The following is a 25,985-nucleotide window of genomic DNA, read 5'->3' as shown; positions in this document are numbered from 1 at the left end:
AGAGGTTGCAGTGAGCCGAGATCATGCCTTTGCACTCCATCCTGGGCAACGAGAGCAAAACTCTGTCTCAAAAAAAGAAAAAAGAAAAACATGTGAGCTTATGCCTGTAATTCCAGCGCTTTGGGAGGCCAAGGCGGGCGGATCACTTGAGGTTAGGAGTTTGAGACCAGCCTGTCCAACAGGGTGAAACCCCATCTTGGCTGGGCACGGTGGCTTACTCCTGTAATCGCAGCACTTTAGGAGGCCGAGGCAGGCAGGTCACGAGGTCAGGAGATCGAGACCATCCTGGCTAACATGGTGAAACCCCGTCTTTCCTAAAAATACAAAAAATTAGCCAGTTGTAGTGGCAGGCACCTGTAGTCCCAGCTACTTGGGAGGCTGAGGCAGGAGAATGATGTGAACCTGGGAGGCAGAGCTTGTGGTCAGCTGAGATCGGCCACTGCACTCCAGCCTGGGCAACAGAGCAAGACTCCATCTCAAAAAAAAAAAAAAGAAACTCCATCTCTACTAAAAATACAAAAATTAGCCAGGCATGGTGGTGGGCGCCTATAATCCCAGCTGCTTGGGAGGCTGAGATGTGAGAATGGTTTGAAGCCAGGAGGAAGAGGTTGCAGTAAGGCAAGATTGCACCACTGCATCCAGCCTGGGCAACAGAGTGAGACTCCATCTCAAAAAAAAAAAAAAAAAATCTTATCTTGAGCTCTAATACATAAAACCTAATAGAGAGGACCCAATTCTGAAACCCCATCCAGTTGGCTTGAAGTAATTTCTGGGAACTTCAGGGTGCTGAAAAACATTCCTCTAAGTATTTATTTCTCGAGTTTGTTATTGTGCAAATTCGTATATTTAATCATAATATTTTGGTTGAAATTAGGAAGTAGTAGTAATAGGCAATCCAAAAAGATGGATACAGAACATAATGAAGTCTTAAACTTTATTCAGAGTAAGAACACTTCGTAGAATACTTATATAAGTACACTTTGTATTTGTACATCCCTGCTAGACAATTTGAAGCCCCTGGAAATTATTTTACATTTATTTGAGTTATTTATAATCTGTGAATTGGCTTTGAGGTGTTGAAAATATACTAGATATGCACACCAAGAATTACCAATAAGACCTTGATCTTGGGGCTTTATGTAGTCTTTTCTTTAGCATGAAGTCAAAGAAATTGATACAGATAAGTCTTGGTTCATATGCTATAATTGGTTGGATATTAGAAAGTCTGATTTTTAAAAAGCCATGAATGAGTCTTCACTTCATGAATCTGACTTGATTCTTTTTCATTCAATAGGAAAAAGCTCCTCAATTTCTGAAGAGAAAGGTGACTCTGATGATGAGAAACCAAGGAAAGGAGAAAGACGATCATCTAGGGTCAGACAGGTAACTCAGATACCTCCTAAAGCATCACCTCTTTTGTAATGCTTTGGATATCTTCTTTTCCTCCTCAAACTTGATTTTCGAGTTCGTATGTCTCTACATTTAGGGGTTTTGTTTTTCTTTTTTGGGACAGTCTGGCTCTGTCGCCTAGGCCTGAGTGCAGTGGTGCAATCACAGCTCACTACAGCCTCGACCTCCTAGGCTTAAGCAATCCTTCCACCTCAGCCTCCCAAAGGGTTGGGATTACAAGCGTGAGCCACTGCCTGGCCTCTAGATTTCTTTGTAGTCATCTTCCTTCTCTTTGTCATCTTTTTGTTGTTCGTTTTGTTTTTTATTTAGATCTGCTCTGCCTTTCAGATTTCTAAGTGAATATTTTTACAAAGTTTAAATTTGAAAGTTAGCAGGCTGCTCTGTATTCTTAAAGCACATTATTAGACAAGATATGACATAATTAACCATTCAATTAAAGCCTTAAAGTTATATGATACAATACTAAGTGGGCAGAATACAAAAGTGTTATGTGTAGTGTAATTATGACTGTACAAAGGAAATGATTAGAGGAAAGAATAAAAAGAAATATACCAAAATGATAAAAAGATAATCATATTAATTGATAGTAGGTTAGTTCTTCTCAGCCCCCTATCCACCCTTCTACTTTCTAGATGCTCTGCTAATATTTTACTGGAAAAAAAAAAGGATGCTTGAAGCTAAAATTTAAACTACATAGAAGTAGCTTCATTATTGTACTTCTTTTGGTCACTCTATTTTGATTCCCCTAAGTGCCACAGTTAGTCATGATTATCTCCTGTCACTCCTGTTTCTGTTGCTGAAAGTATGTATCATTGAATTTCTCCTTCCTAGGGATGTCTCATTAGATACTTTCTCTCCTCTGTTGATTGTGAGCAAATACATTTGGAGTCATTGTATATCTGTTCTTTCAGGCAAGAGCAGCTAAACTCTCTGAGGGCAGCCAGCCTGGTGAGGAGGAAGAGGATCAAGAAACACCTTCCAGAAACCTAAGGGTCAGAGCGGAACGAAATTTGAAAACAGAGGAGGAAGAGGAGGAGGAGGAGGAGGAGGAAGAAGAAGATGAAGAAGAGGAAGATGATGATGAGGGACAAAAATCTAGGGAGGCACCAATCCTGAAAGAGTTTAAGGAAGAAGGGGAAGAGATGCCTAGAGTAAAACCAGAGGAGATGATGGATGAGAGACCCAAAACAAGATCCCAGGAACAGGAGGTGTTAGAGAGAGGAGGGAGAGTTACAAGATCCCAGGAAGAGGCTAGAAAAAGTCATCTGGCCAGACAGCAGCAGGAGAAGGAAATGAAAACATCTCCCCTTGAGGAGGAAGAAAGAGAAATAAAATCTGCACAAGGCTTAAAGGAAAAATCGAAGTCTCCTTCCCCTCCTCGACTGACTGAAGATCTAAAGAAGGCCCCACTTGTAGTGCAACCAGAGCAAACTGCCAGCGAGGAGGAGACTCCTCCACCTTTACTTACCAAGGAAGCATCTTCACCACCACCTCATATACAACTCCGTAGCGAAGAAGAAATAGAGCCCATGGAAGGCCCAGCCCCCCCTGTCCTCATTCAGTTATCTCCTCCTAATACAGATGCTGAGACCAGGGAGCTATTAGTATCTCAGCATACTGTCCAGTTGGTAGGAGGCCTGTCTCCTTTGTCAAGTCCTGCAGACACCAAAGCAGAATCTCCAGCAGAGAAAGTGCCAGAGGAGAGTGTCCTGCCTCTGGTTCAAAAAAGCACACTGGCTGACTACTCAGCCCAGAAGGATCTTGAACCTGAGTCAGACAAATCTGCTCAGCCACTCCCTCTAAAAATTGAGGAGTTAGCACTGGCCAAAGGAATCACTGAAGAATGTCTGAAACAGCCATCTTTGGAACAGAAGGAAGGCAGAAGAGCTTCTCATACCCTTCTCCCAAGCCACAGATTGAAACAGTCAGCTGATTCATCCTCTAGCCGGTCCTCGTCATCTTCCTCCTCCAGTTCTAGATCAAGATCTCGCTCTCCTGACAGTTCAGGTTCTCGGTCTCATTCGCCGCTCAGATCCACGCAGAGAGATGTAGCCCAGGCACGTACTCATGCCAACCCTCGTGGTAGACCCAAGATGGGCTCCAGATCAACATCAGAGTCCAGATCAAGGTCACGTTCACGTTCTCGTTCAGCATCAAGCAACAGCAGAAAAGTGAGTATGAGAGAATCCTAGGTGTACTAATGTTCTGTCATATTCCAGTAGTTTTCATTTCAGCCCCTGGAGGACCGGTCATGATTTCTGAAAGAAATAGGAAAAGCCTCCTTTAGTCTCCTTCACTGATTACTTTTCTCTTCATTTCAGAATCGAATTTTCAATTAATTGATTCCTAAAATGGGGTTCTTTTTCATTTTGAGTCCCTTTGATAGAATGTTCAATTTACATACTCATCTCCTTCACTAGATGTAAACTACTTGAGGGTATGGGCATGCCCTTTTACGTGTGTGTTCCAGGATCTAGCGTCTAGTTAAAACTTAGTAATTTGTTAAATAAGTGGTCAAGGAGATCACTAAATGGGAATAAACACAGACAAAATGGGAGTAAATGCAGACAGAAAGGTCCAGAGTATAAAGTTTGGTTCATAGAAACTGGAAAACTCAGCAATCTACTGAATATATACCATATACAATAATTTTCCTTTTTACGTGTTTCATTTTATTTTAGTCTCTGAGCCCTGGAGTCTCCAGGGATAGCAGCACCAGCTATACTGAAACCAAAGATCCCCCTTCTGGTCAGGAGGTTGCAACTCCACCAGTGCCACAACTACAGGTCCGTGAGCCAAAGGAGAGGACTTCCACCTCCTCATCCTCTGTCCAAGCAAGGCGTCTGAGTCAGCCTGAACCAGCTGAAAAGCGTGTGACCCAGAGGTTACAGCCTGAGCGGGTAGGCTATTGTGACCCCTCCCTACACAGAGATGGAGGATTAAACAAGATCTTCCCTCTTGTCTTTGCTATAAAACTAAAAAGTTAAGTCTGGACAAGGTTCAGTAGCAATGTAGTGGATACCTGTTAATCCTTCTTAACTCATTTCCAGCTCCCTAGTTCGTGGAAGTTCTACATGAGGCTGAGCATCAGGGTTATCTCCAGGGCCCCCATGGTCAGTTCTTCCTCATAACTCCTCCTCTTATCTGCCAAAAGGAAGCAGCCTTTTCTTAGTTCTCTCAAAAAAGAAATCTGTCAGAACAAGGATCACTGAGGAAAAGGAAAAAAATTAGAAATTCTGATAAAATGATTGCTGGCATAAATATTCTTGAAGTACCTATTTTTAAGCCGTGTTCCATTCCTTATTCTAAAATGAAATGAAATATACAGAGGGCTGTGTGTAGAGCTGGTACTGTGTATGTCCTGCCCTGCCTTTTTCAGGCTCCTGGTAGAAGAAAAGGAGCCAAGCAGATTTAAATATTTTGCTGTTTGTTTTTGCTATCTCCTGACAGGGGAGCCCAAAGAAGTGTGAAGCTGAAGAGGCAGAGCCACCAGCTGCCACACAGCCCCAAACCTCAGAGACTCAGACCTCTCATCTGCCAGAATCAGAAAGAATTCATCACACTGTGTAAGTGATATATCTCGACCGGGGTATAACAAGGAACTATGAGTGTGCGATAGTTCTTTGCTCCCTAGGGTTCTTTGACTAAGCAGTCCTAGTTTCCTTTTAAAACATAAAGGCAGAGCTTTATCTGGACAAAGGCTAGATAGACTTCAGTTACTATGTTGGGAGTCACCACCTTTAAGGTAACCTGAAAAGTGGTCATCAGGGCACAAGGAAAACTCACCTGGGATCATCCAGCCAAAATAGTCAACTCCTTTAAGGTTCAGGCAATAGAAGCTTCTGCTTCCACACTCAAAACCATGTAAAGGAATTGACTCAGGGTATCTTAACCTTTAACTCACATTTACCTAGGAACCCAGTTTAATAAAGGATTTTGAGGGTCTTAATAAAGAACAGCACAGCTGGGTGCTATTTTTTAGTTTGTGCTTTTTCCCTAGTTACTACCTGTCATTAAGCTATCCTAGTTCTGAACAGCATACAGTACAGCAAATTACGAAGTTCCTTTCAAGTCAGAAGTTTATTCCTGGGCCCTTAAGACCATTTGATTGAACTTAAGATTTATACAATTGGCCGGGCGCGGTGGCTCAAGCCTGTAATCCCAGCACTTTGGGAGGCCGAGGCGGGCGGATGACGAGGTCAGGAGATCAAGACCATCCTGGCTAACACGGTGAAACCCCGTCTCTACTAAAAATACAAGAAAATTAGCCGGGCGAGGTGGCGGGCGCCTGTAGTCCCAGCTACTCGGGAGGCTGAGGCAGGAGAATGGCGTGAACCCGGGGGGGCGGAGCTGGCAGTGAGCCGAGATCGCGCCACTGCACTCCAGCCTGGGGCACAGAGCAAGACTCCGTCTCAAAAAAAAAAAAAAAAAAAAAAGATTTATACAATTAATGTGAGTTTTTAAAAATCCTTATATTAAGTCCTAGAGAAATACTCATATCAAGTTAAATTTGTAATTAAATAGGTATGTCATTCATTCTTCTGAGATAGGTATTATAAATTAAGAAGCCAATGAGCCAGAATTCCTGGCTTCAAAGTCTCATGGGAAATGAAAAAATGAAGGCTTATGGGAATAAGATTGCCTAGCTTTTAGACATCAGGAACCCTGAACTGCTTTGTAGAATGTCCTGTGTAGATTGTTAGCCTGAAGTTATTCTATACTTGTTTTTATGCCATATTAACACTAATGCTACCAGTATGATTTTCCCCTATATGTAATTGTCTAATAATTTATACTCTTCTGAGAGCTTCAAACTGTACTTTAACTCTGACTTTTGGAGAGTAGTGGGCAGGTGACATGATTTATCTCATTTGCTTGTGACTTTAATGATAGTTTTATAGACCTTACTATATAGCTTTTGCCTGGGGGTATACTCTTGCTGGGGGTATATCCTTGTCCATTCTGATAGTCTTACCTCTGCTGCCATCTTGTGGCTGTTAACATTTTTTGTTTGGCAGCCAAAAGTTCACTCTACTTCCTTTGAAATTTTTTTGTTTTTCCCCTTCTGGAATGGGTACATTATCCTTTTGGAAAAGGGTTTTTCTTCTAGGACCATAAAGTGAAAACTCAGCGGATTCTGGAAGGTGTTCAGGATTCCCCAGCTACATCATCGATGAGGAAATGGGGTGACATTTTCTCTTCCATATCCCTCAACCAGACATAATACCTGCCCACCTCCTCCCAATTCCATGGAGGTACATTTTACATTCCATTTTACAAAAGCATGTCCTTTGTGAAATGGCAGTTTTGAAGTGGGTATTGACAGCCTGCTACTAATCGGGCCTGAGAAACTGCTTCCTGTGCACCTTGGGAAGAAAGTGATTTTCTGAAAAGCTCTTTGCTAGCCTTAAAATTCTGTGGGTGTATGAGATCCTAGCAACAGAAAGGCATTTTATTTTGTTTTGAAGCAGCTTTTTTTCTGGACATTCCCATGCAAGTCCAGGGCTCATGAAGCTTGGAGTCATAGAGTTTCCTGTCCCCTCACTCCAGGTAAAGGTGGTTTTGATCTTCATTTTATGACTGAGATAATTTAGTCACATTGATTCTAATAAGGTGATGGGTAGGTGGCATCTTGGGCAAATATTTAGATTGTCCGTTGTTGCCCAGGCTAGCTTCAGTGGAGTAGTGTATAGAAGGGAAATGCAGTTTTCACTGAGGAGCAGTTCACACACATCACTCATACCTGCTTTCCTTCTACCTGCTTACCAGATGGTTTGTTCAACATCCTAACAAAATGGGATGCCCAAAGGCCTAAACCCATAGGCATTGGATCTGGTAAACCTTTGAGAAGGTTGCGTACATTTCTGGAGGCCCTACCACAACTGACTAACAACACCCTTCCTGGTCTCTCACCCTTCCAGAGTGCTAAGTGTGCAGCCTGGCAGCCCTCTAGAGCCCTGGCCAATTTTGAAAGCAGAATCAACAATGCTAAATGGAAAAAACCATTTATGGTGTGGCCAGGCGTGGTGACTCTTGCCTGTGATCCCAGCACTTTGGGAGGCCAAGGCAGGTGGATCACCTGAGGTCAGGAATTCGAGACCAGCCTGACCAATATGGTGAAACCCCCCTCTGTACTAAAAATACAAAATTAGCCGGGCATGGTGCACATGCCTGTAATCCCAGCTACTCAGGAGGCTGAGACAGGAGAATCACCTGAACCCAGGAGGCGGAAGTTGTAGTGAGCTGAGATCACGTCATTGCACTCCAGCCTAGGCAACAAGGGTGATACTCCATCTCAAAAAAAAAAAAAAAAAGGAAAAGACTATTTATGGCTTAACCTTGGTTTTTCTGTCTGTCTCAACAAGAAGTCATATGACTTTAGGCCGGGCGTGGTGGCTCAAGCCTGTAATCCCAGCACTTTGGGAGGCCGAGACGGTTGGATCACGAGGTCAGGAGATCGAGACCATCCTGGCTAATACGGTGAAACCCCGTCTCTACTAAAAATACAAAAAACTAGCCGGGTGAGTTGGCGGGCGCCTGTAATCCCAGCTACTCGGGAGGCTGAGGCAGGAGAATGGCGTAAACCCGGGAGGCGGAGCTTGCAGTGAGCTGAGATCTGGCCACTGCACTCCAGCCTGGGCGACAGAGCGAGACTCCGTCTCAAAAAAAAAAAAAAAAAAAGAAGTCATATGACTTTAAAAAAACAGAGCAGTAAAGTGTTAAAAAAAAAAAAAATTATAGACTTCAAGGACCTGTCACCACTTGGAAGAGACTGACTAACTTTTTTGCTGTGTTTGGTTAAATCCATTCTGATTCTGATTGTGCCTGAGGAATTCTAAATTTATGAGGTAAGGTGTCTTTTTCATTGCTTGGAGCAGGAAATTGTGGGTCCTCAGTCCTGTTTCACTTGAGCCCTGTTCAAAACTCTGGTCTTCTGCCTTCTGTGGGTATAACAAAAATGTCCCTATATAGCAGAAAATAGTGGTATTCTCTTTTTACTTAAAAAAAAAAAAAAAAAAAAAAAAACAGGCCGGGCGCGGTGGCTCAAGCCTGTAATCCCAGCACTTTGGGAGGCCGAGACGGGTGGATCACGAGGTCAGGAGATCGAGACCATCCTGGCTAACACGGTGAAACCCCGTCTCTACTAAAAAATACAAAAAACTAGCCGGGCGAGGTGGCGGGCGCCTGTAGTCCCAGCTACTCGGGAGGCTGAGGCAGGAGAATGGCGTGAGACCGGGAGGCGGAGCTTGCAGTGAGCTGAGATCCGGCCACTGCACTCCAGCCTGGGCGACAGAGCGAGACTCCGTCTGAAAAAAAAAAAAAAAAAAAAAAAACAGAGGAAGAAAGGAAAGAGGGGATTTGTTTGTGTGGGCAGCTGTATCATTCAGCTGTAGTTAATTCAGACCTGGATTTCTCTCGATACAACCTTCCTGTATATTCACAGACCTAGCAGGAAGTAGCAGCTTTAGGTTCTTGGTACAATGCATATTTGTCCTTCTGCCTGTGTAGGAGGAAGGTAATGGTTCTTTAAGCCAATATGATGGTGTAATTGATACTCCTCAGGGGATATACAATGCCAATATCCCAAATGATGCATGAAAAAGCAGAATTTGTTGTCATCAATAGAGTTTGCTCCACTGAGAAATTATCTAAGGAATATACCCCAAAATCATACTGTTCTTGGTTATCTTGGGACCAGTATGCTCCTGAGGGTATCTAGTCCCACTGTTTCTTACTAAATGTTCACATCAGTTTTTCAGCTCTTCATGAATTTTCTATAATAACTAAAATTTCAACATATATGGCTATAGGAATTTCCCTTTCCATTAGCTTCTCTGAATCTCATATTCACATATGAATTGTAATATGGTATTATTAGCCTCCAAATAGTCATATTGTTTTCTTCTGGGCTGCTTTGTGTACTGTTTAATTATGGGTAGATATCCCCACTGCTGATTCTGTGCAATTTCACAGACTGTTAAGCTCTGTTGGGCTCTGACACATAGTTATCAAGGCTTTGGTACTAGTCCTGCAAGTAGATAGAGTCCATTTGCGGGGGATGGTTTCAAGGATTCCTCTATCTTTTTTCTTTTTCTTTTTTTTTTTTTTTTTTTTTTTTGGAGACAGAGTCACTCTGTCACCCAGGCTGGAGTGCAGTGGCCCAATCTCTGCTCTCTGCTCACTGCAACCTCCACCTCCTGGGTTCAAGCAATTATCATGCCTCAGCCTCCTGAGTAGCTGGGACTACAGACGCAGGCTGTCACACCCAGCTAATTTTTGTATTTTTAATAGAGATGGAGTTTCACCATGTTGGCCAGGCTGGTCTCAAACTCCTGGCCTCAGGCAGTCCTCCTGCCTCAGCCTCCCAAAGTGTTGGTATTACAGGTGTGAGCCACCACGCCCGGCCCTGATTATTGTCTGAAAATAAAATGTTTGGAATTCTTGGGTCCCACAGAATAGATCATGGGGAGATAGAAAACACACACCTCCTGTGTCTTCAGAGGGTAAAGGAGAGTGTGGTAAGATTCTTATTCTTAAAAAAAGGAATTTTTGGCTGGGCGCGGTGGCTCATGCCTGTAATCCCAGCACTTTGGGAGGCCAAGGCGGGCGGATCACGAGGTCAGGAGATCAAGACCATCCTGGCTGACATAGTAAAACCCCGTCTCTACTAAAAATACAAAAAATTAGCCTGGCGTGGTGGCGGGCACCTGTAGTCCCAGCTACTCAGGAGGCTGAGAGAGGAGAATGGCGTGAACCCGGGAGGCGGAGCTTGCAGTGAGCCGAGATCGTTCCACTGCACTCTAGCCTGGGTGACAGAGTGAGACTCTGTCTCAAAAAAAAAAAAAGGAATTTTCAATAACAAAATCTCTCAAAATCAGCCACTTCTGGAGAGGCATATTAGCAGCTGAGAGTATTTTAGGACAGTGGATAAACGGAGCATTTTATTTGAGGATGGCCGAAGGTAGCATTTTCTGTGGTGTAACATTCTTTGGGGGATTCTATTAAAATTTTTTTTCTTTTTTTTGAGACGGAGTTTTGCTCTTGTTGCCCAGGCTGGAGTGTAATGGCACGATCTCGGCTCACCACAACCTCTGCATCCTGGGTTCAAGCGATTCTCCTGCTTCAGCCTCCCGAGTAGCTGGGATTACAGGCATGCGCTGCCATGCCTCACTAATTTTGTATTTTTAGTAGAGACGGGGTTTCTCCATGTTGGTCAGGCTGGTAATCCACCCACCTCAGCCTCCCAAATCCCAAAGTGCTGGGATTACAGGCGTGAGCCACCACGCCCGGCCAAAAAATTTTTTTTCAAAAAGAAAACTTTCAGGTTAGCAAACATTTAGTAAGTGTCCACTTGGTACCCACAGTGACACCGTAATTCAGAAATAGTTAGGGAACATTACTTTGTGTTAAGCCCTGGGCTAGGGGGCCAAGAGATGCAATCCCTACCCTTGAGGAATTATGCAAGGTAGAGATGGGGGGCAGGTAAAGTAGCAGTTATTATACAGAGTGATAAGGGCATTGCTGAAAACCTGTCATGCCAGTCACCAAATGGCTTTGCCTCGGAGAACAAGCAGTCTACTCTTTTGAGGAAACTCAAAGCCCCAGAGGTGACATCAAATGAGATAATGGCCTATTAAGTGTGCATGTATTTTACATATATCTGTATCTTCACTTGGGGTGTCCTCCAAGCCAGACTCTTAGAAGCTAACACTTGTTACACTGTTCCACGAAGTAGGTATTGTTATTATGCCCACTTTGCAGATTACAAAACAGATACACAGAACCAGGAACTTGCCTACTATCACACAACTTTCAACAGAGTGGGACTGGCCAGTCTGACTCCAAAGGCTTCACTCTTACCCTGAGCAGACAGGGACCACTATGTGAAAGGAAACATTTAAAGTAATGTATAAATATGGCCACTTTAGCATGCAGCTGGCATTGTAAGTGTAAGATTTTAAGCAGCCAGGAGAAATTTTCATTCCTAGCTAAAAACTCAAATGTTACGCAAGACACTGAGCTTTGGTTTTCAGAAGTTTGTCTTAGTGTAAACTTCTGCCACTACGATACAAAAGGAACATCTCTGCAGTCAACAAATAAGCATTTTGAGTATCTACTGAGCACTTTTTGAATTATTAGCATGTTTCCCACTTTGGTCTAGTGAAGATTCCCATGGTGAATATTTTCTGCTTAGTTCCCAATCGCTTTCTGCCCAGCTGATCTCCCCCGCCCCTTATAGCAGCACTCTCACTTCACTGTCTTATCTGCTTTAGAGCCTCACCTTGGAGCCCTTGCTTCAAGAAGTGGCCTTCAAGCTTCAGCTACCCAAGGTCCCCTTGCCCTGTTTATCCTTTCTTTTTCTGGCCCCAGTGGACCTTGGGGCAGGGTGACCTTATTAAAGACTCTATAAAACAAAGTTGTCTGTCATCTCTTCAGAGACACCACCCCCTGCCCCGCTTCTACTGGTAATTGAAAAAAGAACTCTCCTTGCTTATCCACTTCCCTCCGCCATCCCTGGGAAAAGGACGTGTTGGGAGTAGTAACACGTGGTCATTGCCGGGGTGAGCAGCCAGTTACTGTAGTGATTGGATAGTGACAATTCCCATCCCACCTCCCTACCTGCAGCATCTGACTGGTTGGTCTGGTTTCAGTGTTCCATGCCTAGATTACTGGATAGAGGGTGGTAGGCACATAAAACATTGCTCATGCCCTACCCTGTATCCAGCTTTCATTACCATCCTTTTTTAATCACTTTTCAACTTGGGTTTTATCGTTCTTTTATTTAATCTTTTTTCACTCCCACCTCTACTGTTTGCCTGCCTTCTATTCTCTGGAATCTTCCAATCAAGCAGCTGTAACTTTACATGTCCTACACCCAGCCCCCTCCCCTGCCTCCTGGGAAGACCAGGAGGGAGCACCCCGGCCCTCCGGGGTTAAGCCTCTGTAGCTGCTGTAACCTGAGAAAAGAAGGCCAGGCCTCTGGAGCCGGCAGTCAGCTCCCTGTGGCCTGCCAAAGGATAAGAACCTTGCTCACTCAGCTCCCTCCCTCTTTTCTTTCCCCTCCCCTGCTGCAGCAAGGCCCTCCCCCATCCGCACACACGGGCTGCTGGGTAAGTGGCAAGATGGCTCCCCTGCATGTCTCCGGCTGATCGCTGCCGCTCCGCCAATACAATAGAGCCAGCCACTACCAGCAGCCTGGCCCTCTTCCTCCTTCTCCAGAGAGACCAATCCAGCCGAACTCGGGGTTTGCCGTGAGGACTTAACGCTTATCTCTTAAAAGCCAGATCTGTTTTAGCCTCCCCGCACCACCACCACCTCCCCTTCCATTTACCATTTTTTGGATCCCCGGTTGCTACATCTCAATTTTCTCTCTCTGGATCGGGTGGCTGGGGAGGAGGTGGTGGGATCTTGGGACAAGGAAGGTGTGCTTTTTTTTTCTTTATTTTTTTTAGGATTTTTTTTGTTTGGTTTTGTTATTTCTTCCATTCCAGAAAGGGATAAACAGCACTTCCAGGGGGAGAAAAAAAATCATGTTATCAGAAAGCAAAGAAGGGTGAGAGCTTCACATTTCCATGTATGCCTTTTCCCCACCGCTCTAGCTCGCCTCATCTTCCTTCTCTTCCTCATGGCTTTCATTCCGTCTTTCGTTTTGGTTTGTTTTCAGTCATTCTGCTTTCCCCCTTTGTCCTTCCTGCCCAGTTTCTAATTGGCCCCATTTGCCCTTTCTATATGGGAAATAGATATTTTTTTTTATAAGTCTTTTCTCTAGATGTAAGCAGTTCAATCTCGTGTTTCTGTGGGGGCCTGTTAGCTGGGGGCCCAGTTCCGATTTTCCCCTCCCCCTAACCCCCTAGTGCATCCCTCCTTGACTGCTCTAGGGAGGTTCTTCTGACCTCTGAGTGTCAGTCAGCCTGTTGGGAATGCTGACTTTTCTGGTGGTGATTATCGGCCTGGAAGGCTTGGTTTCCCCTCTCCTGAACCTTAGGCCTCTGATCATCTTTATTTGATTTTTTTTGCTTGGTGTTTGGATGGTAGAGGGGGTGAGATTTGACATAGAAGTTGGAGATGAAGACAGAAATCAAAGGTGGAAAGATAGTTTATCTGAAGTGAATCTCTGGGATTCTTTGCCTGAAATGGGAGCTAACTTGAGAGATTAAGAGTGGGAGAGTGGGTTTGGTGTTCGTGGGGGAAGCTGCCTGTGTGGGGGAGGGTGTGTCCTGACTAGGAGGCCTGCTCTCTTTATCTCTTGGAATGAGGGAGTGGGAGAAACTGGGTGAAAGCCGAATGTAGGAACAGTTTCTACACCTCTGAGCAGGTAAAAGTGGCCCTAATCTTCTCTGAGCTCTCATACTCAATTCAGCAGTTTTAATTTTTCCTTTTGAATGAGAGAGGGTCCTTGAAGCTTGAACCTTCACCAGGCCTGCTTCCCTGCAGCCCCCACCCCCACCATTTTCTCCATGCTGGTGTCTCCAGATCCTGAGGGTCAGCAGGCCTTTACTTATTAAGCAGTTGATTAAACACAGGTCAGGCTTTTTTGCCAAAGCCGTGGCCATTCTTTCTTGTCTTTTTAAGGGAATCAGGCTTCCCTTCGTTTTTTATGTAATTTTGCTATATAAAGGTGCCTGTGGCCAGGGAGACTGAGGCCACAGGGTTGTGGGTAAATCACAGTCACTTTTGTGGGACTATTTTCAGAGGAGGGTTTTTCTCCCTTCATATAAGAGTACTCTGGTGAGTTACTACCTGAGAATAGTTGCAGTCCTAACCCCGCAAATGACAACTTTAACTCATCTGGGCAATGGGTGGATGTGGTTGCTGTGATCCACGCTCTTTCCCCAAGGAAAATCTGTTTCCCACTTTTCCCACTGGGACAAGGTCTCTAACCTTGATCAGAAAAGCAGCCCTCCTAATCCCACCCAAGTGAGGAGGCATGGGGGTTTCCTGACCCAGTAACTAACATCTTGCTCTCTCTTCCCCCTTGGTTCTTTTCTGCGTCCCCCCCCCCACCACCACTCCCCCCCTCCTGTCAGTGAGGAGAAGGAGGAAGTGACCATGGACACAAGTGAAAACAGACCTGAAAATGATGTTCCAGAACCTCCCATGCCTATTGCAGACCAAGTCAGCAATGATGACCGCCCGGAGGGCAGTGTTGAAGATGAGGAGAAGAAAGAGGTAAACATCCAAGCCACCTGTTGGGGTGGGTGGGCAGGAATGGACCTAAGGGAAAGAGTAGACCACTCTAGTGATCCCTCTTACACAGTGGGTTAACTTAAAGGAAAGATGAGGCAGGGACTTGGATCAGAATAGGGCCAAGGGAGAATTCGCTGGTTTAGCAAGGGAGACCTCTTGTGATGGGGACAGGGCTCATTCATTTTCCTTTCCTTGTTGGGGAAGTAGTGCCCAGATTCTAGATGTTTGTAACGAACTGGAAAGTCTGATAATGGCCCTTTATCTAAGATTTATGTTCAGCTTTTCCTGCTGTCTTCCCAAGCTTCTGGTGGTAACTCCTTTAGCTTTCCCTCCTTTTTAAAAGCCTGATGGAGCCCAACGCCATCTAGTGGACATTGATGGTTCTCACAAGACCAGCCATGCTGAGAAATTTTTGTTCCTCCTCTGCCCCCCAGTGGTCTCATTGCAGAGATGTAGCTACTTAGAAGCCAGCACTTGTGATCCAGAAGGCCCCTTCTCAGTTATCTGTGACCCCTCTACCTCCTTTTTTGGCATATGTTATCTTGTGTCCTGTACCCAATTCAGGGGGCTTCCCCCATCAGAGCCAGCGAAGTCTTCTTGGCTCTTAAAGTAATTGAGAAAGAATGAGCTGGGTTTAGGAGCGGGTAACAGGGTGGGAGGGACTGTTGTGTGTGTAGCCTTTTTCTGGTGTGTGTTGCGGGGGTGGGGGCCGGTGAAAGTGATTTGATGTGCAGAATATTATTTATTACAAGGTCCTTCTTCCCCGTAAAACTTTGTCCAAGTACCTCATGTACGGTAATCCGCCCGTAAAATATAACCCTGCCCAACTGGCCAATCGCTGATGCCGCCTCTTCCTCTGGACCCACCCGCTGCTACTGAGCTGCCCAATCAGAGCCAAGTCTGCTATCCAGGTGTCTTGGCCAGAGGGGGGCATGTATATGGGCTCCTGTGATGGGCCCCCTTTTGCCTCCCTGTCTCGCTTACATCAGGGGGCCAAGAAGAACACTGTTCTGGAGAGACTTGTATTGAGCAAGCAAAAAACATTTGGAAAGGGGTGGACTTGCATCATCTCCCTACTTGGGACACCCCAAGAAGAGCTTGTGCCAGTGCTGGGGCGCCTGCCCACATGCCCTTGCCCTTTTGAGGACTGTGGGTTGCCTTGTTTGCTACAGACTGTTGGGATCCCCGTCTAGGGCACCAAGACCTCCTAAAGTTTGTGATCGCAGTGCCATGCTGTAAAACACTGAGTGGGACCCTCTACTTAAGCTGTGACGACTAGGAACCGTGCAGAGGAGTCTAGGGTCTGAGCCCCTGGGGATTTAATGCTGATGACAGCCCAGCCCATGTATCACCACTTGCTCATCAGATGGACTTTCCTTTGGTCCCTGTTGTCCATGGTGAAGGGCAGCATGTTGGTTGCTCCAACTTCTCCTCCATCCCTGGAGGCAGGGACTCATTTCATCCACCTGACTGGAACCACTGTCTCAGCTGGAGTCCCTGAGGAGATGCCAGCCACAACTCTCCGAAGAGAAGTATTCTGACCTTGCTGCTGAATGTGTGCCAGGTCCGGGGGATATTCACCTACTACCCCCAGGCTACCTTCATCAGAGGCTCCATGATCCCACTCGGTGAGAGGACCCCCTCCCCAGTTACAGGCAGAGGAGAAAGGGACTCTGGAGTCATCACCTGGATTCCAAGTATTGGGTGGTGGTATTGCTGCAGCTTGCCACTGGTGGACATGGGTCCTGCCTGCCTCTCACGATAAAAGGCAAGGATCATTCCTGCTACTCACAGGCCATCTCATCAGGGACTGCAAGATGATGTCCCTACAGGGCCAGGACTGATGTCTCTGCCCCTTTTCCCCCTCTATCCCTCGCTGAGCCTGGCCACCGCCAGTGAACTGTCTTGACATCATGGAAACTGGGCAGCGTCCCCCCACACGTTTCCCTCCCGCCCCCCCTGCGCCCCTGGGAGGACTCTGGCAGTGCCGTGCTGACTACCACGCCGTGCGCCCACCTTTTTTGCCAACCCAACCCCCCACCAATTGCACAGCGCCTAGCAGGGAGGGCTCATTCTGATTGGACCGGCGGTTGACTAGATACAGTACACAGTGAGGTGCGATTGGCTGAACTGAAGATCCCAGGTGTGAGATGGTACCTGGAACATTTGTCATATTCCTAGTTTATTTTCTTCTTTATTTTCTTCTTCTTTTTTTAATATTTTATTTTATTTTTTCTATATCTTTATTTTTTCTGATTTCTTTTATTTATTTATTTGGTTCATGTTTTTCCTGTTTTAATTAAGACTTTTTTTTTTTTTTTTTTTCCCCTCCTCACTAACTTACCCATCGAGAGCGGCCCAGCTAGGGGTCAGGCTGGCCCTTAACAGAGACCAAGGAGACTTGGTTAGACGACACAAACGGGGCTGGGGGCGGGGGTGGATGGGAAAGGGATTTCATCACAAGGTTTCTGCCCTACCCTTTAGAAGAGTGGTAGAGAGGTCTTAGTTTTTCCAGAAATAAGCACCTACATTTAAAAATACTCTATTCCCTTTTTCTCTTGCTTTTTCTCCCCCCCCCCCCCCCCGCCATAGTCTTTAATCATTCACCCACTGAGTGTTTGGGGTAGAAACTTGTCCCAAAGATGTCTTCTGGTCCTTGGCAGGGCCTCTAAGGCTTGAGCCCTGGTTGCAGAGGAAACAGTAAGACTCTGCTGAAGCTCCCTGAGGTGGCTGGAAAGTCTTAAGAATCTCCTTGGGGACAGTCTGCCCTTCATAAAAACCTTCCTTTGCCAAAGACACCTTTAAGTTCTTTTTGCTAGCACTTGGCTCAAGAGCCTCATCTCCAGTGGGTCTAGTGCTGCCCTTTTCCACAGTGTGGTGGGGGTCTGGGCAGCCTTGACATGACGGTCTGCTGTCCAGGCATCTCAAAGCCATTGTCATTGGGCATCAGTCTGGCCATTGAAGAAAGGAGGGTTACCTTGTTGAAGTTGCCATCCAAAGTTGGTTTTCCTTGTTTCCTCCAGTTAGCAAGGAAGGATCTGGGAGGACTAGATGACCCAGTTTGGGGCACAGTTTGTTTGGCTTGGTGTCCTCTCGATTCAGACAGTGAAAGAGAGGGCATGACCAACATCTTTAAGGGGCTGAGAGGCTACTGAATTCCTCTTCCAGCTTATTTCTGGTTAAGCTAATACACAGGTGTGATACGGAGTAGATGACTTTTCCCTGCTCTGATGTTTAGTTTTTTGTTTTTTTTTTTCTCTAACTTGCATTGATTCTGCTTCGTTTTTGCCGTTTGCCGCTTCTGTTTTGGTCTCTGTCTGTCTCTGTGTCTCTCTCTGTCTCTCTCTCACTCTCTCTATGTCTTTGGAGGCTATTCTAAGACTGCCCCATCTAACCTCCTTCCCCCCTCTCTGTGGGGTGTCTCTCTTTCTCTTTTTTTCCCTTTTTCTTCTTTATACAGAGCTCGCTGCCCAAATCATTCAAGAGGAAGATCTCCGTTGTCTGTAAGTCTAGCCCCAAGTCCCTGATAAAAGTCAAGAATACCATACCATAAAAATCAGCATTCATTGAGAACCAGATTTTCATTTTCAATGGCATTCTTGGGTCGCTCCCTCCTGCCCCACCCCTTGTGCCTAGCAAATCTGAATCCTTTCCTATGTAGGGTTTCATTTTGAAATTCAAAGCTTGAGACAATCTCCATCATATTTCTCTAGTCACATTTTAATGAGATACACTATGAGGTGTCTGAGACCATGTCCCATTTAGCCTTAGAGGCATTTATTCTTTCAGATACGTGAATACTCAACAACGAATGAGTTTCAAGGACTCCTATGTAATGCTTAGCAGTTTATGAATTATTCTGGGTTTTGTTGTTGTTGTTGTTTTTGAGACGGAGTCTTCCTCTATAGTAGTCCAGGCTGGAGTGCAGTGGTACAATCTTGGCTCACTGCAACCTCCGCCTCCCAGGTCCCAGTTCAAGCAATTCTCCTCAGCCTCCTCAATAGCTGGGATTAGAGGCACGTGCCACCATGCCCAACTAATTTTTGTATTTTTAATAGAGATGGGATTTCATCATGTTGGCCAGGCTGGTCTTGAACTCCTGACCTCGTGATCTGCCTGCCTCGTCTCCCAAAGTGTTGGGATTACAGGCGTGAGCCATCGCGCTTGACCTTGTTTACAGGTTATTCTTTTTTTTTTTTTGAGACGGAGTCTCGCTCTGTCGCCCAGGCTGGAGTGCAGTGGCCGGATCTCAGCTCACTGCAAGCTCCGCCTCCTGGGTTTACACCATTCTCCTGCCTCAGCCTCCCGAGTAGCTGGGACTACAGGCGCCCGCCACCTCGCCCGGCTAGGTTTTTTTTGTATTTTTTTTAGTAGAGACGGGGTTTCACCGTGTTAGCCAGGATGGTCTCGATCTCCTGACCTGGTGATCCACCCGTCTCGGCCTCCCAAAGTGCTGGGATTACAGGCTTGAGCCACCGCGCCCGGCCGTTTACAGGTTATTCTAAGAGCGCACCCGAGGAAATGAAAGTGCCCCACACCTCAAACAGTAACAATTTTAACATTTTCCCCAATGAGGAACTCTAGATTACAAAAGTATAATAGATGTTTATAACTTAAATATCAATCTGTGGTGTGAAAATTAAAGGAAGACCAGATCCCATCATGATCTTAGTTCTGCTTAGATGTTAGTATCACGTAGTGTTCTTGTTTCTTCTGCATTCACATGTCCTTCTCAGTTTTTCTTCCACACTACTTAAGATACTACTGTCTACCATTAAAAGTTTAAACAGCTCATCATACTAGCTACCCCTCCCTTACTGCTTTTAGATCAGTAGTTTCTATCAGGAAGGGACCTCAGCCCTTTTAGTGTTCAGTCTGAAGCCATGGTTTCCCAGTTCCCAAATATGATTTCTTTTCTTTTTTTTTTTTTTTTTTTTAATTTTCTTTAAGACGGAGGCTTGCTCTGTTGCCAGGCTGGAGTGCAGTCAGTGGCACAATCTCGGCTCACTGCAACCTCCACCTCCCAGGTTCAAGCAATTCTCCTGCCTCAGCGCCCTGAGTAGCTGAGATTACAGGCGTGCACCACAACGCCCGGCTAATTTTTGTATTTTTAGTAGAGATGGGGTTTCACCATGTTGGTCAGGCTGGTCTCCTGACCTCGTGATCCACCCGCCTCAGCCTCCCAAAGTGTTGGGATTACATGCGTGAGTCACCACACCCACACACTGATTTCTTTAACCTCCAAAACTCCAGCCAGGGGTAACCTGTAGGTATTATGGTTTGAACTAGCAGAGGTCCTGAGATCATCTAACTGTTGGGTCTATTTCTTGGGGACAGCAGCTACCAAGGGGGTGCCAGCTGGAAACAGTGACACAGAGGGGGGCCAGCCTGGTCGGAAACGACGTTGGGGAGCCAGCACAGCCACCACACAGAAGAAACCTTCCATCAGTATCACCACTGAATCACTCAAGGTGAGGTGGGAGGAGCCAGGGAAGGGAGGATGAGACCTGTTAAGGTGGGAGTAGACATGGGCCCAGTGTAACGGGGTGGGGGGTATCTGTGTCCCAGAGCCTCATCCCCGACATCAAACCCCTGGCGGGGCAGGAGGCTGTTGTGGATCTTCATGCTGATGACTCTCGCATCTCTGAGGATGAGACAGAGCGTAATGGCGATGATGGGACCCATGACAAGGGGCTGAAAATATGCCGGACAGTCACTCAGGTAAGGCTTCTGCACCCCAGTGTCGGGAGGAAGGTGGGAGCAGTAGATGCAGAGCAGCCAGCTGAGGAGCTGAGATAAAGTCTTTGGAGGGAACTTTCCTGTCTGTGCAGAGGGTTGGGTTGATTGACACTTTCAGGGGTCAGACTACCAAATCCAGCTGGCTACCTGTTATAAATAAAGTTTTATTGGAACACAACCACACCAGTTCATTCACTTTTGTCTGTGGCTGTTTGTTCACTACAACATCACCGGAGTTGAGTAGTTGCAACAGACTATGTGGCCTGCAAAACCTGAAGTACTGCTTTGCCCTACAGAAAAAATTTACCAACTCCTGCCTTAGTTTTCCTCAAGGCAAAGTTGAGGTACTAACAGTCCCAGGATCTAGTAGAGGTGAGCTGAATAATGAAATACCCCTAGCGGAAGGAACATGCTAAGTTGACTGCTGCTCTCACCAGGGAACCAGAGGCTGAAAAGAATATGCCAGTTTGGTGTTTAACAGACCTGCTGTGTTCTCTTGATAGGTAGTACCTGCAGAGGGCCAGGAGAATGGGCAAAGGGAAGAAGAGGAAGAAGAGAAGGAACCTGAAGCAGAACCTCCTGTACCTCCCCAGGTGTCAGTAGAGGTGGCCTTGCCCCCACCTGCGGAGCATGAAGTAAAGAAAGGTGAGTGACGCTTTTCATATATCGTATCTTTCTCCTACATATGAAGTAAGCTACTTGAGGGCCAGATTTGACTCTGTTTAATCTTTGAATCTCCATGATGAGGTTAGCCTAGCACAGTACTTTGCAGATTATAGGTGCTCTACACGTTTAGATGAAGGAGTGGCTGCTTGGTATAAAAGAAAGGGAACCGTGATAGTTATATTGAAAGTGAAACAAGCCAGTATTGCTTCCTACCAAAAGCTGTTCTTGTGGTCTTCTTCATAGTGACTTTAGGAGATACCTTAACTCGACGTTCCATTAGCCAGCAAAAGTCCGGAGTTTCCATTACAATTGATGACCCAGTCCGAACTGCCCAGGTGCCCTCCCCACCCCGGGGCAAGATTAGCAACATTGTCCATATCTCCAATTTGGTAAGTCATTGTTTCTCACATCCCAGCTGGCTTAGTGGTTAAGTTTGAGCTTTAGGCTTACGCTTCTTAGGTTCCACTCATAGTTGAACTGGTCTACCAATAGATTAAGTTACTCACTGATCTTGAGTGAGTTACTTAACCTATTTACCCATCTAAAAATGAAGGGGAAAAGCTGTCACCCTGCAGGGTTGTTTTGAGGACTTGCAGAGGGCCTCATATACAATGTCTCAGTGCTGGGAAGCACCACCACTCTTCTCACATTCTTACTGCAAGGTTCCTAAACTCTCTGCCCTCACCCAAACCTTGAAACTATAGTCCTGTGACAGCAGCTTGGGAAATCTAAAGATTGGCTGTATGGGTGGTGGTCTTGCCTTCTTCAAGACCCTGAAAGTCTATTTTCATTGGCAGGTCCGTCCTTTCACTTTAGGCCAGCTAAAGGAGTTGTTGGGGCGCACAGGAACCTTGGTGGAAGAGGCCTTCTGGATTGACAAGATCAAATCTCATTGCTTTGTAACGGTGAGGGGAAGAAGCTGATTCTATAGGTCATGGCATATATTTCCTTTTGTGACCAGTGTGGGCAGGTTTAAGGGTGTTGCAGCAAGTGGGAAGGGTTGCAGACACACTGTGACCCTCCATCTTCTCCCTTCCTCCACCAGTACTCAACAGTAGAGGAAGCTGTTGCCACCCGCACAGCTCTGCATGGGGTCAAATGGCCCCAGTCCAATCCCAAATTCCTTTGTGCTGACTATGCCGAGCAAGATGAGGTAAGAAACCTAGGGAGAGGAAGGAGGGGAGGGGCAGGGGAAGCCATTAGCTGCTAGATTTCAGCAGAGATCCCTGCCAGACCTTGAGATTCTGTTCTTTCCTGTTCTTCCCTGGCTTTGGTTCCTTTAATTGTACCATGGGGCTTCAAAGTGGTACCTGGGCTCCTTGAGTGGCAGTGATACCACCTCTATCCTGACTGTCCTTGTCCCTCCTCTCCCCACAGCTGGATTATCACCGAGGCCTCTTGGTGGACCGTCCCTCTGAAACTAAGACAGAGGAGCAGGGGATACCACGGCCCCTGCACCCCCCACCCCCACCCCCGGTCCAGCCACCACAGCACCCCCGGGCAGAGCAGCGGGAGCAGGAACGGGCAGTGCGGGAACAGTGGGCAGAGCGGGAACGGGAAATGGAGCGGCGGGAGCGGACTCGATCAGAGCGTGAATGGGATCGGGACAAAGTTCGGGAAGGGCCCCGTTCCCGATCAAGGTCCCGTGACCGCCGCCGCAAGGAACGCGCAAAGTCTAAAGAAAAGAAGAGTGAGAAGAAAGGTAGGTACTTAGCTATGGGGTACGCATACCCACTAGTAGCTGGGAAAGGGACCCAGATGGGATGGGACAGAGGGTCAGATGCATCAAATCTGGTTCACTTTTTTCTACCTCAGAGAAAGCCCAGGAGGAACCACCTGCCAAGCTGCTGGATGACCTTTTCCGAAAGACCAAGGCAGCTCCCTGCATCTATTGGCTCCCACTAACTGACAGCCAGGTGAGTGCTCTCCTTGGTGCCCTGCTCCCTAGTGGCACCGAGGCTTGAGGTCAGGGTGAGGGGAGATTCATGTGACTGTGGGAGTGAGTTGGCCCAATTACTTACTAGCTTTAGGCTAAAGGGGAAAAAACTAAGCATCACAAAAAGGCAGTTTTCAGTTAATTGGTATACCATACAGAAACCAGACCAAGGAGGGTAATGATGGACACACAGCAGCTGAGGTTTGTGGATGTCTGGGAAGCTGGCTGTGCCGCCAACCAAGCTTCTTAGAACTTGATTTTAGGCAGTGTGTGGTGGCTCACGCCTGTACTGCGAGCACTTTGGGAGGCCAAGTTGGGTGAATCACCTCAGGTCAGGAGTTCCAGACCAGGCTGGCCAACATGGAAACCCTGTCTCTACTAAAAATACAAAAATTAGCCAGGCGCGGTTGCAGGTGCCTGTAATCCCAGCTTCTTGGGAGGCTGAGGAGGAGAATTGCTTGAACCCAGGAGGCGGAGCTTGCAGTGAGCAAAGATTGTGCCATTGCACTCCAGCCTGGGCAACAAGAACAAAACTCTGTCTTGGACAATAATAAAAAAAAGAACTTGACTCTATTTAGCTGAGAAATTGTGTTTTATAAATTCATTTCCCTGCTTTTTAAGAGTTTTTGCATTTTTAATTTAGTTTCTTAGTAACAGGCCTTTTAGGAATTTTAGGCTTATGCTACTCAAAGATTTGTTCACATCTATGCTGATGGTAGGGAGCTAGGGAAACACCAAGGGCCAGGCATGGGTGGTGCCAGTACCTGTCAATGTGTATAAAAGTTGAAACATGGTGGCCAGGCGTGGTGGCTCACGCCTGTAATCCCAGCACTTTGGGAAGCTGAGGTGGGTGGATCACCTGAGGTCAGGAGTTTGATACCAGCCTGGCCAACATGGTGAAACCCCATCTCTACTAAAAGTAACGAAACTTAGTGGGGCATGGTGGCAGACACCTGTAATCCCAGCTACTAGGGAGGCTGAGGTGGGAGAATCGTTTGAACCTGGGAGTCAGAGGCTGCAGTGAGCCGAGATAGCACCACTGCACTCCAGCCAGTAACTCTGTTACTCACGCCTGGGCAACAGTAAGACTGTCTCAAGAAGTAAAAAAAAAAAAAAAAAAAAAGGCTGAAACTTGGAGAAAGGTGCTCTAAGAAAGACAGGATGCAGTTGCTGAACCCCCAAACCCTTCCTGCTTAACTGAAAAGCTGATCCTGAGCTAGGAGGCGGGGTCCAGGCACAAATGGAGGCTGTGACCAGGACTGAGCTGCCTTCTCTGTGCCTTTCCTACCTGGCTGCAGATCGTTCAGAAGGAGGCAGAGCGGGCCGAACGGGCCAAGGAGCGGGAGAAGCGGCGAAAGGAGCAAGAAGAAGAAGAGCAAAAGGAGCGGGAGAAGGAAGCCGAGCGTGAACGGAACCGACAGCTGGAGCGAGAGAAACGTCGGGAGCACAGTCGGGAGAGGGACAGGGAGAGAGAGAGAGAAAGAGAGCGGGACAGGGGGGACCGAGATCGGGATAGGGAAAGGGACCGAGAACGAGGCAGGGAAAGGGATCGCAGGGACACCAAGCGGCACAGCAGAAGCCGGAGTCGGAGCACACCTGTGCGGGACCGGGGTGGGCGCCGCTAGCGGGGAAAACACTAGAGCTGCAGGTACCAGCCACTCGGCCCCAGGGGGTTACGGCCACAGAGGGATAGGCACAGTCTCCACCACCCTGGAGCCAAGGGTCTTTCACACCACCTACCCCTACGTACATACCAAATGGAACGGTGGCCATCCTTTCCCCCCAAACACACCCCCTTAACCTATCTCTTGGGACAGCCCTCCCCTCCCTCTCATTTCCCATTAAGTCTGAGAGGCAAGAGCTAGGTTAGGCAAGGAGGCGGTTGGCCAGAGATGGGGAACAGCCAGGTGCCCTAGTCCTCTGATTTTTCCTCCATCCTGCTTACCACCTCCCTGGGTACTTAACAGCCTTCTCTTGGGAACAGCCGGGGCCAGGACTGGGTCACCTATGAGCTGAATCAGCATCTCCTCCTGAGTCCCAGGGCCCCTGCAGTTCCCAGTCTCTTCTGTCCTGCAGCCCTTGTCTCTTTCCCACAGGTTCCACTTTATATCCACCTTTTCCTTTTGTTCAATTTTTATTTTTATTTTTTTTATTATTAAATGATGTGGTCTATGGAAAAAAAATAAAAATCTGACTTAGTTTTAAACTGTGTGAGTGGCTTTCGTTGGGCAGGTTAAGCCACACTGTGGATATCTGTAGCCTGGAGTAGGAGTTGCTCCCATACCATGTGTTCCTTTAGGCTGACTGCTTCCTGCTTACTGAAACAGGAACTTCCCACTGTCTTCCATCCCCTGCCTTGGCCCTGACCAGCCCAAAGCTGTGGACCTTCCTCATTTGGGAAGGCCCCACTGGGAAATGGGGCAACCTGTGTCCGTGGCGACACCCCAGCAAGGCTAGGAGGGTGGGTTCTCCTCTGGTTCATGGTCCTGTGCACGGTTAAATCGGATTTGTTCACCTGCCTGCCACCTTGGTGTTTCCCACAACTGCCGCCAGGGGGCAGCAGCTCCTCGCTCTGTTGGCCCCTGTCACCGAGCTTCCCAAAAAGAGCTCTAATGCCCGCCTCCGCCCTCCCGCCGATGTCGTGCCTCTGTCCCCGAACCGCTCCCTGGGCCCGGGCCTCAGACTCTCTGGACCCTTATGCCGTCCTTAAGTGTTCCCCAGCTGACCTGCTACCGTGCTCTGCACGGGCTCTCAAAACGCCACCGCCTTGCAGATGGAATCCACATCAGTCCCAAAAGCCAGCCAGGAACCGGGAGCCCGGAGCCCGGAGCCGGGTCTCTCCGCAGTGGGCTCGGAATTCCCCACCTCACAGTGCGCTCACCCGTTGTCCGCTGCGGGCGGCAGGCTGGCAGCTTCGCGCTCCCAGGTGCACCCGCCCCGCCAGCTCTTCGGAAATGGCCGGGCGCCGTGGCCTGGACGTCCTCCCGCCCGAGTGCCCTGCCGGGCGCTGCGGGCCCAGTCCGGGAGGGGCGCCACATCTGTATGC

General features: G+C 47.2%; 1 protein-coding gene across 3 annotated transcripts in view; it reads left to right on the top strand.

Annotated features, from left to right (window-relative positions):
- ACIN1 (apoptotic chromatin condensation inducer 1) overlaps window positions 1-25,145 on the top strand; it is a 37,619-nt gene extending 12,474 nt beyond the window's left edge. Inside the window, exons 5-19 of one of the 3 annotated variants that reach the window (XM_025390917.1) lie at window positions 1,295-1,383; window positions 2,322-3,581; window positions 4,092-4,310; window positions 4,861-4,976; window positions 14,439-14,580; window positions 18,059-18,101; window positions 19,936-20,069; window positions 20,167-20,319; window positions 20,841-20,982; window positions 21,247-21,392; window positions 21,801-21,908; window positions 22,049-22,156; window positions 22,381-22,705; window positions 22,819-22,919; window positions 24,238-25,145. In XM_025390917.1, the coding sequence (XP_025246702.1) occupies window positions 1,295-1,383; window positions 2,322-3,581; window positions 4,092-4,310; window positions 4,861-4,976; window positions 14,439-14,580; window positions 18,059-18,101; window positions 19,936-20,069; window positions 20,167-20,319; window positions 20,841-20,982; window positions 21,247-21,392; window positions 21,801-21,908; window positions 22,049-22,156; window positions 22,381-22,705; window positions 22,819-22,919; window positions 24,238-24,564 (3,413 nt within the window). In that variant the 3' untranslated portion in view covers window positions 24,565-25,145. Of the gene's footprint in view, window positions 1-1,294; window positions 1,384-2,321; window positions 3,582-4,091; window positions 4,311-4,860; window positions 4,977-12,493; window positions 12,663-12,902; window positions 12,965-14,438; window positions 14,581-18,058; window positions 18,102-19,935; window positions 20,070-20,166; window positions 20,320-20,840; window positions 20,983-21,246; window positions 21,393-21,800; window positions 21,909-22,048; window positions 22,157-22,380; window positions 22,706-22,818; window positions 22,920-24,237 lie in introns of those variants that run through there. The other 2 variants (XM_025390919.1, XM_025390918.1) reach the window with 2 other exon arrangements.
- The last annotated feature ends 840 nt before the right edge of the window (window positions 25,146-25,985 follow it).

This window comes from Theropithecus gelada, chromosome 7b, assembly GCF_003255815.1.
Source record: "Theropithecus gelada isolate Dixy chromosome 7b, Tgel_1.0, whole genome shotgun sequence".
Lineage (NCBI taxonomy): Eukaryota > Metazoa > Chordata > Mammalia > Primates > Cercopithecidae > Theropithecus > Theropithecus gelada.
This window is presented reverse-complemented; position numbering and strand designations above follow the sequence as displayed.